The sequence below is a fragment of the Pygoscelis adeliae genome, unplaced genomic scaffold (assembly GCF_000699105.1).
Source record: "Pygoscelis adeliae isolate BGI_AS28 unplaced genomic scaffold, ASM69910v1 Scaffold14, whole genome shotgun sequence".
NCBI classification, from domain to species: domain Eukaryota; kingdom Metazoa; phylum Chordata; class Aves; order Sphenisciformes; family Spheniscidae; genus Pygoscelis; species Pygoscelis adeliae.
The window spans coordinates 19,904,425-19,920,366 of record NW_008825109.1 but is presented as its reverse complement, the minus strand read 5'-3'; the positions used below and the strand labels follow the sequence as shown (position 1 = coordinate 19,920,366).

General features: G+C 43.1%; 1 protein-coding gene across 1 annotated transcript in view; it reads right to left on the bottom strand.

Annotated features, from left to right (window-relative positions):
* VSIG1 (V-set and immunoglobulin domain containing 1) overlaps window positions 1-8,748 on the bottom strand; it is a 23,615-nt gene extending 14,867 nt beyond the window's left edge. Inside the window, exons 1-2 of the mRNA XM_009327904.1 lie at window positions 8,655-8,748; window positions 5,101-5,261 (exon numbers count right to left, since the gene is read on the bottom strand). Coding sequence (XP_009326179.1) covers window positions 5,101-5,261; window positions 8,655-8,703 — 210 coding nt within the window. The 5' untranslated portion in view covers window positions 8,704-8,748. The remainder of the gene's footprint in view (window positions 1-5,100; window positions 5,262-8,654) is intronic.
* Between the last annotated feature and the right edge of the window lie 7,194 nt (window positions 8,749-15,942).

Genomic DNA, 15,942 nt, shown 5'->3' with positions numbered 1-15,942 from the left:
GTTTTACCAAAGCAGTGTCAATGTCGCTGTTTGCAAATATTTCAAGCTTGCTTTTTTTTTAGGTAATATTTTCATGAGAAGTCTATCAATAATTCAGTTTCCCTTACAAGTAACAGTCATTCATGACCTTCACTCATCTAGTGAATGTAAAATTTCCATCAAGGATTCTGCCCTGGGCGTATCTTGGGTAGCCACACAGCGTCTCTGATAATTTCACTTACTTTAACTGTGGGTGGCCTGGGCTGGAGGCTCAAGGTGGGGCCCTGGTTACGTTCTGGAGTTGGATTTAGCTTTGCAAGGCTGTAGCCTTGCCTGTGCAGAGTCAACAGCAGGCTTCAATCTTTCAAACATTTACTTAGGTGCTTTACACCCAGGCCAGCCGAGTGACTCAGAGCATGAAATGAAGCACAGATGTAGATCTTAGCAGGAGTTGAGACTTTACCTTATGAACCAGGCCAGGCTGTGATGTACTCTGTTACCCTGGGTGAGCTGAATAAGTAGCGTTTGCCTCAGTTTGTCTATATGTAAAATAGAGATAGTTCAGCATTGGAAAGTTCTCAAGATCCTTGGCTGGGAGTTATTATTTAAAAATTAAATTTATCATTAAAAAGACATGTTGCTAAGGGGTAAATGGCAAGAAGAAAAAGTTAAAATACGTATGGCATCCTATTTTCCATGAGTTGATATTTACATTATTTAGTTCAAATGAGGGGAATTGCTTCCACTGAAGAAACTTCTCAGGAAAAGAGCAGAGTTAGGCTCCAATTAGTAAAAAGATCTATATTCGCACACTATATATAGCTGCACTGCCTTCAAAACAGCACCGCAAACACCTGCCGCTCCGCTGTTTGCTGCCTCCCTTTTCATCCTGCTGTCTGTGAACAGCCTGGTTGCGGTGTTTCGTCCTCTCCGGTGTAACTGCCATGGCTTTTAACTGCCGAGCACCTGCGCCAGCGTTGTGGAAGGTGGGCAATGCGGAACAGGACATGAGAACGGCAGAACAAACAGCTACAGACACCAGCCGGCTTCACAAAGCCAGTGCTGGGAGGCAGATCTGCATCGGGTCTGCGAACTGATGAACAGCACTGCCTCACCCTGAAGCAAGGTAAAATCTGTTGCTGAATACCCTGGGGCATTAAATTGACACTGGCACTAGTCCTGATCCTGATCTTACTGGTTTCACTCCAGACAGGACTGTACCCAAGCCTCTGTATCTCAAAACACTGCAAAATCTATAACGTAAGTGGTAGTGTAAAATACTGACGTTCTTTTTGAAAAGGGTACCTATGGCCTCTGTGCTCATTATATATTATGTCCTAAAATCTAGTAATTTAAAGCTCACGTTCGTTAATGCTTCAAGCCAAAGGCATCTCAATGACATAAATTTGCCTTAATTAATTCTAACGTTCTACAGTTTGCTCTATTATTTGCTGCCACTGTAGAGAGAAAGGGCCATGTTCTCAATTATGTAAATAAACATTATTTATTAAAATCAAGATCCCCCACACACACACTTGTTATGGAGAACATCCCCTCTGCTTAGTCTTATTATTGTGAATATACTACCCATGTGAATCACGTGGTCATCAAGACATCTAGCATTTAGTAAGATGTCAGGAATATTTAAAATTGTAGCAGGTGAGATAAGAAGATGTATTTTCTGCAATTTTTTTGAAAAATTGTAAGTCTCCTGTCTTCAAAATATTTGGCAGAAATTTTCAACTTTAAAAAATGGAATTTGAAAATGTTATCCATTTAGTTGCTGAAAAAAATGGCAAATTTTGAACGGAGACAGAATTTTCAACAAACTTTTTCAGGGAAAATATATGCTATTTATAAGGAAGTGTTTATTTGTTGGTTTGTTTATTACTGACATTTTAGAATAATCTAAATATCTCATAAAATTAAATAATTTTATCTCACTTAAAATACAAGCTACTATTCTGGTATTCAGTAAGGTATGGTGCCAGTCTTTTCAATTCAGTTCGTTTTGTCATCTTACCAGCATATTAAATACTTTTTTGACTTGCATTTTAGTATTCTTTAATCTAAACAATGAAAGCCAAAGCTGGCGATCTCCTCCATTGCCATGCATATATTTCCTACTTGGAACAAAATGTGAAACATAACTTCAGCTACGTGCCAAGCAACCAGGGCAAAGCCAGGTTTGTAGAAAGAGAATTTTTTTTGTTTGTTTAAACTTGTAGGAGAAAAACATGCATGCTTTCAGGCACTCAGTCCTTTCTGAAACTCAGAAAAGTCACCAGCCTGAAATAGAAATAGCAACCTCGTACTGCTGTGGGTTCAGAGGGAGGTTGAAAATCCAATTTCATGTTCGGTTCAGTTGTGTAATTTCTTAAACCGTATTTTCCACAAGCAGTCACAGTCCTTTATTCCCAGCGTTTGCATTAACGCGATTAACTTTATTGTGAATAGGTTCCAAATGGTAAGGAATTGCCATGTTGTGGTGAAAGGATACAGGGTCAAGTAATACAGGACTGAATGGGTTGCTAAAAGCATTTTAAAAAGCAGTGCCCCAGTCCTGCAGCTCTTCACACGCATGCACCCGCCAGGCAGCAGGCTCCGAGGAGCGAAGGGTATCCTCCGAGCCTCGCTGAGCGTGCGAGCCAAGGATAACTGGTGCTGCAGTGAAAGGGAATTTTAGCTCGGTGTTCAAGGAGAACGGGATTAGTCACTAACCCGTGGCCTCTCCGGATTGAACCGACTTTATTTAATGAAAATGCAAATCATCCATTACCAATGCATGTGTGTTGCGGTGTGAAAGTGAATTTACCGTGAAATTAGTTTCTGACAGGGAGAAAACCAGATGCAATTTTTCCCAGTAGTGTTTCTTACAGTCCTTATAGGCATGGCTTTCCACTGCCTGCAGCGGGAGCTGCAGAAGCCAGGAGTGAGTGCTGAAGGGATTGATCCATAAGGTTTCCCTGACATTTGGTAGCCTCACATCAGTTAGTTCTTGTTGAGTAGATTCTGAACCACCCACAGTATTTTATGATTACAATCCTCAGGGGGTATTTTCTCATCATTGGTCACAGTTTACAAATGGTTTCCCCCTCCTGGATCTCTTGAAACTGTCTGATTCTCCCTCTAAAATACTCGCAACTACAATCTGCTTATTTCTCTTGGTTGTGACCAGAAAATGTATTGCATTTATTGTCTTGCAATATGGAAAATTTGACGCAAGTACAACAGAGAGACTTTAACGAAATCTGGAGGTGGGCTTGATCCTATCTCAGTGCTGTACTTCCCACCTGAACAAGTGATTAAAATTTATGATGTAACGGACTGGATCAAAATTATAATAGATTGTACTATATACAACTTACTTAGGAAACCTGCAGCTACCACCCTTTCATGAATAATTCTTCATTAAATAAGATAGTTTTGACTTGAAAAACGCGAATGATGAGTAACAACTATTCATACACTTAGTCAGGCAAGGTGTTGGTCTGGCGTTCAGCTGGCGTCAGAATTTGGGATGGGCCCAGTGTTTGTACTTAGCACCGATACGGTCTTTATCTGTGGCTAGGATATACCGCAGGAGGGTGAGCAGTTCTGTCTTACGTTAAATTGCTATTTCTTGCATACTGGCTATTGCCATTCAATGCCAAATATGTTACATACTGTACATTCTGCAAATTACAGGCAGTCTAATTCTCCTATAATTGATAAACCAAATAGAGGATATAACTCTATCAGCAATGGCAAACCTGATAACATAATGTTATTAGGAAATTGGTGAACGTGACAAGAATATCATCAGTGTGGACTGTGACACTCTTCTAAGTCAAATCTCTTTACATCAACTCTCATGTGTAATACCGGGCAGGAGGACTGAACTTTTAGAAAAAAAATATTAGCAACGGGATAAAAACAACGGGAGAGAAAAGGGACTGATTGTCTAACAGGCACAAGCCCGACACCAGGGCACGGGAAGAAATCTCAGTCATCTTCAAGGATGCAGTAACGCTTCTAATCAGCAGTTCTTCTTATAAAGGAAGGTGTTGCTGATTGCTCAGCACCTGTCAGGACTGAGCTGATGGGAACTCATACCCTGCATGTTATGCTGGGAGTGAGATTCATGGATTCATTTCCCCACCAAAAAATAAGATTAATGGATAGCTCTTGAAGTCTGGGCAGTAGTGTGCGTACGTATAGGAAGTTACACATCCCATCCCTGACTCCTTCCAGGCAGACCAGGCTGCTCTGCAAGGTCTTTACAGCCACATGAGGGGCTCGGGCAGTGGTTACAGCAGGTAGCTGTCTGGTGCTTGCTGTCCTTCACAGTCCCGATGCTGCCTCCGTGCTGATACTCCAACCTACCACACGGTCTCGTTATACCCCCGGGGGGAGATACTGTTTGGCTCTGCTGCCTCTCGGGTTCTCGGGAAGGGCAGGGAGCATTTGCCTTTGATCTGTAATTGTTCTGCTACCACAAAGACAGCCGTGGGATGCCGTGAAATACCAACGCAAGTTCGCTGTGGCAGATTTCCTGCTATGACAAATTTCTACAGAGTCCTGCCAAAATACTCACTGCTCACTTTGCTCCCATAGCCTATCGTTACGCACCCCTCCTCTTACTGAGCCGCCTAATAGCAACAATAGCGGCTGAGTCAAGGAGCTCTCCTTTGACCCTTAAATGGGGGACACATTGTCATAGGCAAGGGCGTCTCACCAGGAAAGCAGCCTTCACAATGGCAGGAAATATTTGCCAGACGAGAAAAGGGAGCTGGTCCAGGGGCTGGAGCGCTTGTGTGGTTTTTGGACACCTGGTCTTTGCTCCGCTTCACGCTTCCTGTGTGGCTTGGAGCAAGTTGTCGGAGCATCTGAAACCTTTTTGTACCTTCTCATAAGTTTCTAAAGGAGTTCAGGCATGCCAGTAGGAATTAGGAGCCTAGGTAACTTTGTGCATCTGCCCCTAAATTTCATTGCACCCCAGGCCCTTGTCTTTAGGGTGGGAACACCAACATTACCCGCCTCCCTCCTTTGTAGTGAGGACTATCAAACGTAACAAGATGCTTTGAGGACTTAAGGGTACCTTAAATATAACTTCATATTAATAATAAATAAATATCTTACGGTGTGCAGTTGGCTCTCTTTGGCACTGTAAAAGCTCCACTGAATAAAGAAATTTCCCAGCGGTCCAGAATTCGTGTATGTACAGAGGAGGGTTGCGTTTCCACCTGTAGTGACATTCACCGTCTTCTCAGGGACGGTCACCACAACACCGCTGACGTGGCCTGTGGGCAGTAAGTGTGGTGAGGAGAGATCAGCTGGGGCCGGCCCTGGGAGCCGTGCGGGAGTGCCTTGCTCCCTGCGTTAGCAAAGAAACCCATAGGACATGTGTAGTCATTCTCCTTTTCAGTACAGTTTCGCTTCGGCTTTGTGTGGAAATTTTAGTGATAACAAGCTGGGAGTGGGTAAAAGCTAACAAGCGAATAAATCCCCCAGAATACCTGTGCCCTTAAAACAAATAATATTCTGAAAAAGCAGAGTTCCTAAAAACGTACTTGTTCTCACTTGCAGAGACTTGTCTTCTCACTAAGAGCCTGTGGCTAAACCGAACCTTTCTTCTGCGCTCGCAGTGCTCTCCTGCACCTTGCACTCTCATTTGCAGCTGTCTCTAGCCCTCTTTTACACCCTTCTTGCCCTCTTTTTTTGCAGTTATTCCTTTAGATGTCTGATCTTCTTTACCGTGGATCACCATCTCCTACAGTGTTGTCTCTTCTTACATTCTTACGTTCTGACTCGGGCTCAGTGGCACTGTCGGGTTCCCCCAGGCTGGGGAAAGCAGCCTTTCTCCGCTTTTCTTTCGCTGATTACTTTGCTTCTGTTTAGGTTTCTTAGGACTTACCTGCAGAAGCTGTTTGTTTCCAATGCTTTTACATTGGAAACGTCGAACTAAGCGTTTTGGAACTGCTTTTATTATGTGGGTTGTGAGAAATTCTGTGATGACTTCATCAACCATTTCTGTTGTGCTCGAAGCAGAAAGGGAGCAAACATAACTTATGAGCCCCTTCCCATAATGTTCTGATCAGTCTTGGCTACACAGCCATATTAATGAAAGGAATCGAGCACCATCTTACCGTATTTATCTGTTTCTGTCCTCCATATAAGTTACTAGCAATGGTGACATATGGCAACAAAGCTAGAGCTGTCAGAAAAATAAGTCTGAATTTCAGGGTTTTGCTAGATCACTGAGTTCAGTTTTAAAGGTACTGTCTAAAGATTCTGAAGGAGAATAGATTTCTTTTGAATGTGATGGAAAACATAAGTCTTTCAGAGCTTTCTATGCAAAACAGGCAAGGTGAGAGCTTCATGTCATAATAATTTTCACGTGGGCTTATTGCACGTATGAATGACAGAGGCAAAACATACAAAATATTCTTCTCAATGAAATATCTGTGCATCTTATGTCTGGGTGCTGCTTTTGAGAGTTTAAGAAGAACCTCCAATAATACCAAAAGAGTATTTTGCTCAAATTATCAGCCCTATGAGGGAAAACATTGTTTAAAAAAGAAATGTAATCTATTTTGACATTTTTAACCATGTAAATATTGCCAATTCGCCAGTTGCTACAATACGCAAACCTGTCTGAACCTAGAGTCTGAACTCTTCGGGATCTGTTTTCCTTATTTGATGGCTTCGATAGTAAAAGCTCACTGCAAGGAAGAAGGGAATCATCTACTTTCCATGCTGGTGGTGGCTAGGATGAGAACTAGCGGGTTTAAACTACAGCAAGACTTAACATTATATGTGAAGACAGTCTCGCAGGAATGGCTGGAGACTGACCTAAACGTGTCAAACCTGCCTTGGGGAAAGAGGGGTTGCAGTGCTGGCTGCAAGTCCTGCTTGTCCTGTGAGTTCACAGTAGCTTAATCCTTAGTGAGATCTAATACAAAAGCCGTGTAATTTTATTTTAGATGTCTCAGTTCACTGTTCTCAGCTTTAAGAATTAGAGTTGGCCAGAGGATGACAGTTTCTTGCCGCAACAATACTTCCCGGTTTACCTGTATTTATTTTCTGTTCTTCACTGGATTAAAGCTATGGTCTTTCAACACAATGTCATTCTACTGAAAACATCCATTTTCCAGTCATCTGCTCCACATATTTCCTTTATCATTCTCTGTCTTTGGAGTCAGGAGTGCCACAGAGCCTGGCTGTTACAAGCTTTTCCAGAAGAAATTAATTTTAGCAGAAACAACTCCACAAAGCATTCTAGTTTCCACTCAGCTGTGTATTTTGAAGAAATACGTCTAGTTGAAATAGGCTGTGCTTGAGTGAAAATATAAAGCCAAAATCTATCAAACTTCCATTGTCCACCGAGGCTGTTTAAAGCCATTGTAAGCTAATTGTAAGATGGAGCTTTTGACTGAAAATGGAGCGAACTGGACCTGCAGAGCCTGTTCCCTCATCACGGAAGTTAATGGGAGTTTGGCTTTGCATTGAGTTCACTGTTTACAGTTTCAAACTCGTAATCCCATTTCATATAAACAGGCCTTTTGGTTTAAATGAAAAAAAGTGCATGGGTAAGAAGTAACTCAGTGAAAAAAGCTAGTGGGAACAGGACCATAACTTGTTAAAAATAGTTGTTCCATGTCTTTTACTCATCAATATTACGGTAAGACCGCTTCCTTGCTACAGAGAAAGTCATTGCAGTTGATTGGGAATCGCCCACTTTCACTGAAGCCCCATGCAGTTTTTAACGCTCATGAAATAAATCCAAGTTTGCTGATCTTTTCCTAGCCACTGCAGAAACCCCCAGTCAGTGGCGCCCATCGGTATGGACACACTGCTAGTCTTAAATCCCGAACTTTAAAATTAGAGGACATTGTTTTGAAAATTATTGGTACCAACATTGAATTACTTTTCATTTCTAAGGCAAAAATCTGTGGGGTTTATGTGTGTGTGAGAGAGATAACATTGAAACATCAGGAGCAACTCTTTAAAATATTTCTCTGGCATCCAAACCAGATAATTCCATCTTGAAAAGACAATGTGGAAACTAACTTCCATTTTCTTTAGTGGATACAGAGGCTGTTCATCTCCATGGAGCATTAGACTTAAAATGTCTGCTTCTGTATATATTAAAAATAAAGCTTAGCACAATGAAAAGTCCTTGAAACATGAACAAAATATTATGTTTAATATACCATATAAATCCTAGATTCCACAAAGTATTACGTCCTCACTTAACTTCAGGGGAAATCCAAAGGATTATTTGCATGCTTAAAGTTAAGCATCCCCAAAAATTTTTTGGTGGGGGTGGAACCGAGGCAGCATTTCCCAGGGCTATTAACAAGGGGATACAAAAGCCGAATGTGAGAAAACTTAACCTTGAAACGCTTGAAAGACCCTAATGCTCTACGTGAGAGCTTTTTGCCTCTTCCTGGCTTTAGAGCAAAGCATTAATTTACCAAAGCTAAAATTCTGTTCTTGAGCAAAAAACTCTTACCAGTCAGTGGTCAGCTTGCTGATTTCCACAAAATGGCACAGCATTATAGCCATGATTTTCATTCCATCCTGAAATAAATCTGAAATGTTCTCCTAGTTTGCCAGTCAGGTTCACCTGCTCTCTTATTTCAACAAGTTCCTTTATTCCAGTGCTATTTCAATCAGTTTGTTGTTCTTACCTGCAAGGATGGCTAGAATTGGAAATATCTCCAGCATCGTTGCAAACATCTTCTTGACGTTAGGAAAGAAAAGAGACCGGATGCTGCTTCTGACTTCGACTAAAACTCAACTGTTTTTTTTTTTTCAAGTGGGTTTTTGTTTTCCTTATCAGCTGTGTGTCAACACGTCAAAAAGCTTTTTCATTCTCCTCCTTTATCACGTGTGCCTCTCTCCGACTAGTGGTGTGACTGTTCAGTTGAAACCATTTTGTCGGGTTTGAGCAACGGAGGGCTTTGTTAATAATAAACCTTTGAATCAGAGAAGCCCAGATTCTCCCGCTTTTGCCAGGGCCCAGCAGTATTTGCCCACATAAGTACTTCCGCTGAACCCAAGAAAAGTATTTGTGGAGCTATTTAACAGTCAATCTGATTACCAGCGTTGGAGTCAGGCCTAATATGAATAAGGACTAATCTTTATTTCCTGTTAGTTCTATAATTTCTTTTAAAAAATGAGCAGGGCATGTGGGGATAATACATTGTTAGTACATTTTCATTTTAAAACATATTTCTCATACAGTTTTATACAGAAGGATTACATTGGACTCATGATTGCCTTGAAATTTCCATATTGAACTCATCAATAAGATAACACACCAAAATAAAGATGAAATAAATGTTATCTTCTAAACTGATAATAAAATCTGTTTCATCTAGTTTTAATCCATGGAGTTGGATGCTACTAATACAAAATGACAAGGTAAATATTGATTTTTATTTAAATGTTAATACCTGATTTATATAGTGAAAAAGCAGTGGATGAAGGTTGGGACTTGAAGGACTAATTACAGTAATTTACAGTAGATTACTTTGTCCTTACTGGATGCAAAACGCCTTCTCCAAGTCTCTGCAGCTCATTAGGAACTGAAGGTGCTCAGCTTCTTGCAGGAGCCAGCTTGGCTTTCTTTATTCCATGTTCATTTGACTGAGGCTAATTCAAAGCCTCAAGCTGCGATGGGAGTAGCTGGTTCTGTGTACACAGCCATGTGTGAGTGAGTAGCTGACGACGTAACAGAGGGCAGCATTGCCTTTTAGATGTGTGCCTGTACCTAGGACCAAGACAAAATGTCAGTGGACTTTTTTTTCCCGTGCTTGTTGAAAACGTGGGTCTAGTTCATGCCTGAGGATCCCGTCTGTCTAGTGGCAGGCAAGGGTGGCCACCCTTTCCATGGCAGGGGCCATGCTGCAGCTGGGGAAGCCCTTTTGGCAGGTGGGGCTCAGCATCCGACCATGTGTGGTTGGAGGGGAGAGGTATGCCCAGGCTCTCCCCCATCTCTAATGTGATGTGGTGGTAGATTCTTCAGCGTAGAAGTGGTGAGTTACTGGTTGCGTCAGTTACTATTGGGATCAGGTTTATGGACTTAGGTGAATTTTATTCTGCCAGATATTTCTGTGCATGGCAGATGCCTGAATAATCTCTGGGCAGATGTCAGGGTTTGATTATATTCTTATGTGCACCATCTCCAAAGGTTTTCTAAAAGATGTCTTTTCCTTAGTTCTGACTGTCAGCACTTCACACAGCATTCCCACGGGGTGGACAATGCTTGCCTTTTAGCGATGGGGAGGACAAGACTTGGAACAGTTAAATGTCTCATCCAAGGATGCACGGGTGACCCAGAGTCCTAAAAGGAATATGTACTTTGAAAGACTGAAATTCAAATTCAGGTTTCTTCCAAAACGTGAAAAGCATTTAGATTCACCTTCACTAAAGAAGCATGGAGGGATCCCAGATGCACGTGGGAAGTTCTCGCTGGCTTTCCCCAGGTCAGCCTAAAATGGGAGCTGCTGCTGTTTTCCAGTCATTTAGCTATGGATGAGCACGAACGATCTGAACATGAGCGCAATCTACAGGCCCATTTCAGTGATCGCCTGTGGCAGCTCCACAATACCCAGGAGTCTGACTAGTAGCTCACAGAGCATTGATCCTTTGCAAAAGACAGCAATTTTCAAGAAGATGCAAAAAAAAGTGGCCACCCCACACCGCAGGTCAGCACGCACGTGCACAGTCCTGCGTCTTTACCACAATATCAGTGTGTCCTCTAATTCCCTCTCATTTATCAACACCGAAGTCCTTTCTCTGTCACTTAAGGCACCCTCAGTTAATATATATTTTCTCCCTGCTATATTCACTTTTTGTGAATTAAGTCTCTGAAAGATGACAGAACTACATTCCTGGAGGGTGAAACGCTCAGTTTGACCGGAGAACAGGAGCCAATAACACAACTTCTGCAGTAATATGCGCCCATTTAAGCTTGGGACGCAGGGCTCAGATTACCAATTACGGAGCGAGTATATCTCGTAGCAAATGATTACAACTGTCAATCCTGTTTTACAGAGGATACTGAACACCAGTAGCATTAACTTTTGACTATTACCAGCCTGGGGCTCATTTCACACTGTCAAACCAGAAACGTGTACCCTAACGCTAATCTTCCAAGCCACCCAGGGTTGTTCTCCTGTGAAGGTAATAGATGGTACATGTCAGCTGCTGGTTTTGCTTCTAGCTCATTGCTATTAGCGAGCAGCACTGCCTGTTCAAATGTCACCTTAGTAAAAGAACAGAACAGAAAGCAAAATCTGGTTTGGTTTGATTACGGTTAAGGTTAAATTGCAGCGGGACAACGAAGAAGCTCTCGCTCACACCGCCGGCGTGTGAGAGGAGAGAACAGCCCAGAGTGCAGCAATGGCAGCAGTTGCTTTGCCATAGGTGGAGCAAAGACTCTTATCTCGAGATAAAATGGAAGGGGCCACTACCAGGAACTGTATGTTAAGAGCCTTTGTGACTCAAATCTGTGTACACTGAAACATATTCAGAAATGTTCCCTTCCAAGCAACTCCCTTGTATAAATAGAACTCCCCTCTATAAATAGAAGTGTCAGTCACTAAAAAAATGAAGCCCAAAGGCACACCCAGCCAAGCACTGCCATGATACTGTCGGCCTGAAACCTAATTAAAAAACTTCCTGAAGAATTCCATGTTTAATTTGACAAAGCTCAGCAGCACTTCAACCGCTTTGTCTTCCTTAAATATGCTAAATATGTGATTGTTCAAAGACACCAAACCCAGCATAATGTGATTTACAAAGCTCTCCAGTTCAGTATCACATCTGATTGCTGGGGATGAAGAGTGTAATTAAAGATTCAAACAAGTACAGTAAAAGAGCTGCTTTAAGCCTCTAAATCCATCATTAGGTTGACTTCCAAATGCACTTTGCAGTTTGCTTGCTTATTGCACAGCCTCATTTGTTGTCTAAAAAATATTTATAACCTTTTGCTGGAGTGTTTGCTGCCTAAAAGTTAATTCATGAACTTACTGTTCTTTTCAAGCTCACAGAGAGTGAAAGTCTGCAAAGGTACCAATAATATAAGCTCTTCTGAGGAGAGCACCATGGCTTATCACCTCAAAATAACTTGATCAGAAATATACTTAATCCGCTGTACCCACTTCCCAGAAACGCACAGCTTATTATCAAAAAGCACAATACCATTTCCTTATAAAGGTGCTGGACCGGTCTTTTTTATATTGTCCCTTTTCTCACTCCAGAAAGAAATGCTTTTTTCCTTTTAACCATTCAAAAGGCAGGGTCCCCTAGAGCAAATGCTTTCTCAAACAAGCTTTCCCCTTTTTGGGCCGGGAGGGAAGGCGCTGAAATGAGATACACCAGATCAGTGATTGCCAGGAGATGAGAGGGCTGCATGACCAGGCACCAGCACTTCGGGCTGGGTTTGGTGGGCTTGTACCTGGGCTTTCTGATTTCCTTCATACGGTTCTCTGCTAGCCAGCGTCTCGAAGTGGGCTTCCTGGGCATGGCAAGAGCAGCATGGACTCACACGTCACATCTGGCTGTACTGCCTTCGCAGGTCCATGTCCTGAGGATGGCATAAAAGCTGTTGGGTCAGTGTTTTGGGTGTATCCTGAGTGGTTCTGGCAGCCCTAAGCATGCCTCCTTTCTATCCTGCTTGCCAGTTAGCAACTTTATCCCCGGAGATAAACTTTGCCTTATTGTAAGTGGTGTGTATCGCATTGTGCTGAATTCAAGCTAGATCTCCCACGCTCCGCGTCGTTGGAATAGCTCCTGATTTTGACAAGTGACCTGTCAAGGCACATGCTGGCAATAGGTTAGTCTCTGCTGAAGTCGGTAGCCTAGAGTGCAGCTAGGGGTGCTCATCAGTGCTTGAGGTTTTCAGTTTTTCCCTTAAGCTTACTGAAATCCAGTGGAAACGTATAGAGAAAGCCATTCAAGCATCCAGCATCATCTTTATCAGAGTAAGTGTGTTCTGGCCCTGTCCTAGCTGGGGAGAGTCAGTCTGTCCTTGATGTGCCCCTGGCAGTTTCGGGTGGACGTAAGCACTTTTCACTGCCTGTCAGGGACAGGTATGTTGTTGGGTGCAGACAGGCATCACCCCAAACTGGCTGCGCTCTGCATCCTCACCAGCCTGCTAAGGAGTAACACCTGGGGAGCACTTTGACTATGTATGAAGTTTTGTTTTATATATGAGCACTAGTAAGCCCAGGTTTATCAGCACTGCTTTCCCAGTTGGTGGCTGTGACGTGACCCTAGACTGCTCTGTAATTTGAAGGTACCCTGACTCCCTTCCCCCATCCTTCCCACCACAACCTCATGCCTCCCGTTTCCCTGTTTCGGTACTGCCCCCACTGGCGTTTCCAGCACAACCCCATGATTTCTCTCCCGCTCCTCAGAGAGGCTGTGGGCTGTGCAAGTCAGCTGGAGGGAGGCTGGAAGACTTCATGGGAGAGGAAGGGGACTGAACTCCTTCCCCAGCACAATGTCCTGTGGACCCATCCCAGTCATGTAACTCACCCCCAACACCAAGGCTGCCTTCATCACTGTAATTCCTTTGCTGATACTGCGCACGATGGCTCATTTTCCTTATGCCAGGGGTTACCATAAAATTACACACAACTCTCCAGAGAAGGCTGCCTTCACACCACCACTTGCTGGCCTCAGCTTTCTGTGGAGAAACACGTGTAAAGAGCCCTTTGTGGAGATACAGTCTGAAAGTTTTCAGGAAAAATCAGATGCAACCTACCCTTCCATCTTTCTGCTCTTCCCAACCAAGGAAAGGCAGCAGGCTGCAAACTTTTGGTGTGTTTCTGAATCCGCTGTGAACAAGCAGATAGCCAAGCCAGACACAAACCCAGATCAAACCTGTCTTTTCATCAAAGGAAAATAGCAGCATTGGCAGACACAGAACTTCCCCTGTGCAGACAACTGTTCCTCTTCAAAAGGGAGCAAAAGAAAAGGAAACCAGCGTGGAGCTGTAACTGAAAAACAATCATAAGAAAAGCTTGGAAATGGAAATAAACAGTAGGCTGGGGGCTTAATGATGCAGAGAGAGAGGTTGTCTGAGGAAAGCTAAGAAAGTGTCTCCATCCTAGGTGATAACTGTGGAATCCAAGAGAATTGTGTGTCCCTGTAAAAACTGCAAAGGATAAATGCTACCCAGCCACAAAAGAGCATGCAAAGTTCTAGACCTCTGCCATCTGATCTGGCCTGTTTGACAGACAGCAGATGTAGGAAGCTTTCTTATCCTGTACTGGCTGTGGGAAGCTGACGCCTGCTGCAGTTGAAGGGATTTGTTTGTGTGCAACACATGGCAATAGAGCTCTAACACCTCTACCCACGGCGGTATTTATTTAGTCATCCAAGTCCCACGTGAAATCGGTGCAAATGTAGGCACCTGGATGAATTTGTGGATCTGGCTTAGGCCTTTTGGGTTGATGGTAACGCTCCCGCTGTCTTCCCTGCCTTCTGTCCTGAGAAAAACATAAAAAAGCAGAGAAGCGGCCGCTAGCGATGCTGCCCCAAGACATCCTGGGGATGCCGGTGTAGCACCCACATGACCCGGGACTGGGCTGCCTTGGATTGTGCTGGACTGGGATGATGGGAGTGCTGGAGAGAGTTTTGTTGCAGAAGCAGAGCGATGGTTTTGCAGCAGTTGCGTTGTTAGTATAAATGGTAAGTTTTATCCCCTCGTTTGGCGGGTGAGCTGTGCGCCACGAGTGCCCTGGCTGATGCAGGCTAAAGAATGACTTTCTAACAAAAAGTGCCACCGTCAAAGAATCCATTTATGCGCTGAGGCTCAGGTGTCAAAACCAAAGAAAGCTCTCCGCTGCATGATAAATCACAGTAAAATGGTTCTGTCCTTGTACAATTGCTGTTCCCTTGAATTTGTGTTGGCTGCATAACCTTTTCACTGCATATGATTAACTATCATTGATATGTCTTTTTCTTTCCCTTCTTGTTTTTCATGTAGTTTCAGAATTGAAGCAAATAAAGCAAAAAAAAAAAAAAAGGAAAATTCACAGTGGGAATCTGGGGATTAAACTGTCTATCAACCTTATCGGAGGGAAAGGTCTTTTTTCTAATCATCGTTTGCATTTTCATAGGTTAACAATTTCTGAAACTGTTAAGTGATATTGTTCCTTGAGTTTGGCAGCATTTGTTGTACTTGTCTAAAATGAAAAATGCTTTCAGCTTAAGAGGGCATATAACTGTATAATTTATATGGTGCCTGCTTGCCTTAACAGGTATGATAATGTAATTTTAGGATTACCGTGCCAAATTAAAACCTGGCATAAAATTCATGCAATTTTGCTGAACTCTGTGGTTTCCGCCTGCTTCTGCCATCTCTGAAATGGAGGGTTTAGGTGGATAGATGTTAAAACAATGCTAGTATTTGGTGCTTTTCAAACACACCAATTCATTCTGTCAAATGAATACAAGGCAGTCTCATTCTTTATTTTAAAAAATAGCTAGTTTTTAATTCTCTGTGTTTCAAGGAAGTGCTTGGACACAGTGACCTCAGCGCTGACCTCAGCTGCTCCCTACTGCAAGTAGGGAGGAATTGCTAAAATCTCTTTGCTTTTGGCATGCTCCCATTTGGGAAAAAGACTAAAGCAGCCTCTGGTGTCTGAGCATTGCTTTGCCTGCCCGAGTTTCACCTGGGTGCTAATCCTTTTCGTTTTACTTCTCATAACTGGCCCCCGGAGGGAACTGAAGTCTCTGGGAGAAGCTGTCCATGTCCAGGCTCTGCAGCTTGGCTGCCCTCTGGAGGAACCTACGTTCAGTGAGACTGCATGGCCTGTTTCTTGGGGAGGTGGAATAATAGTTGTCTATGCCATTAATTATTAATTAATAGTTGTATAGCTCGTTTTCCCTCAGCTGCCCTTCTCCAGGGGTGCGTGCCGTGGGGTCCCCAGCGGCGGCTGGGGCCTGGCTCTGCCTGGC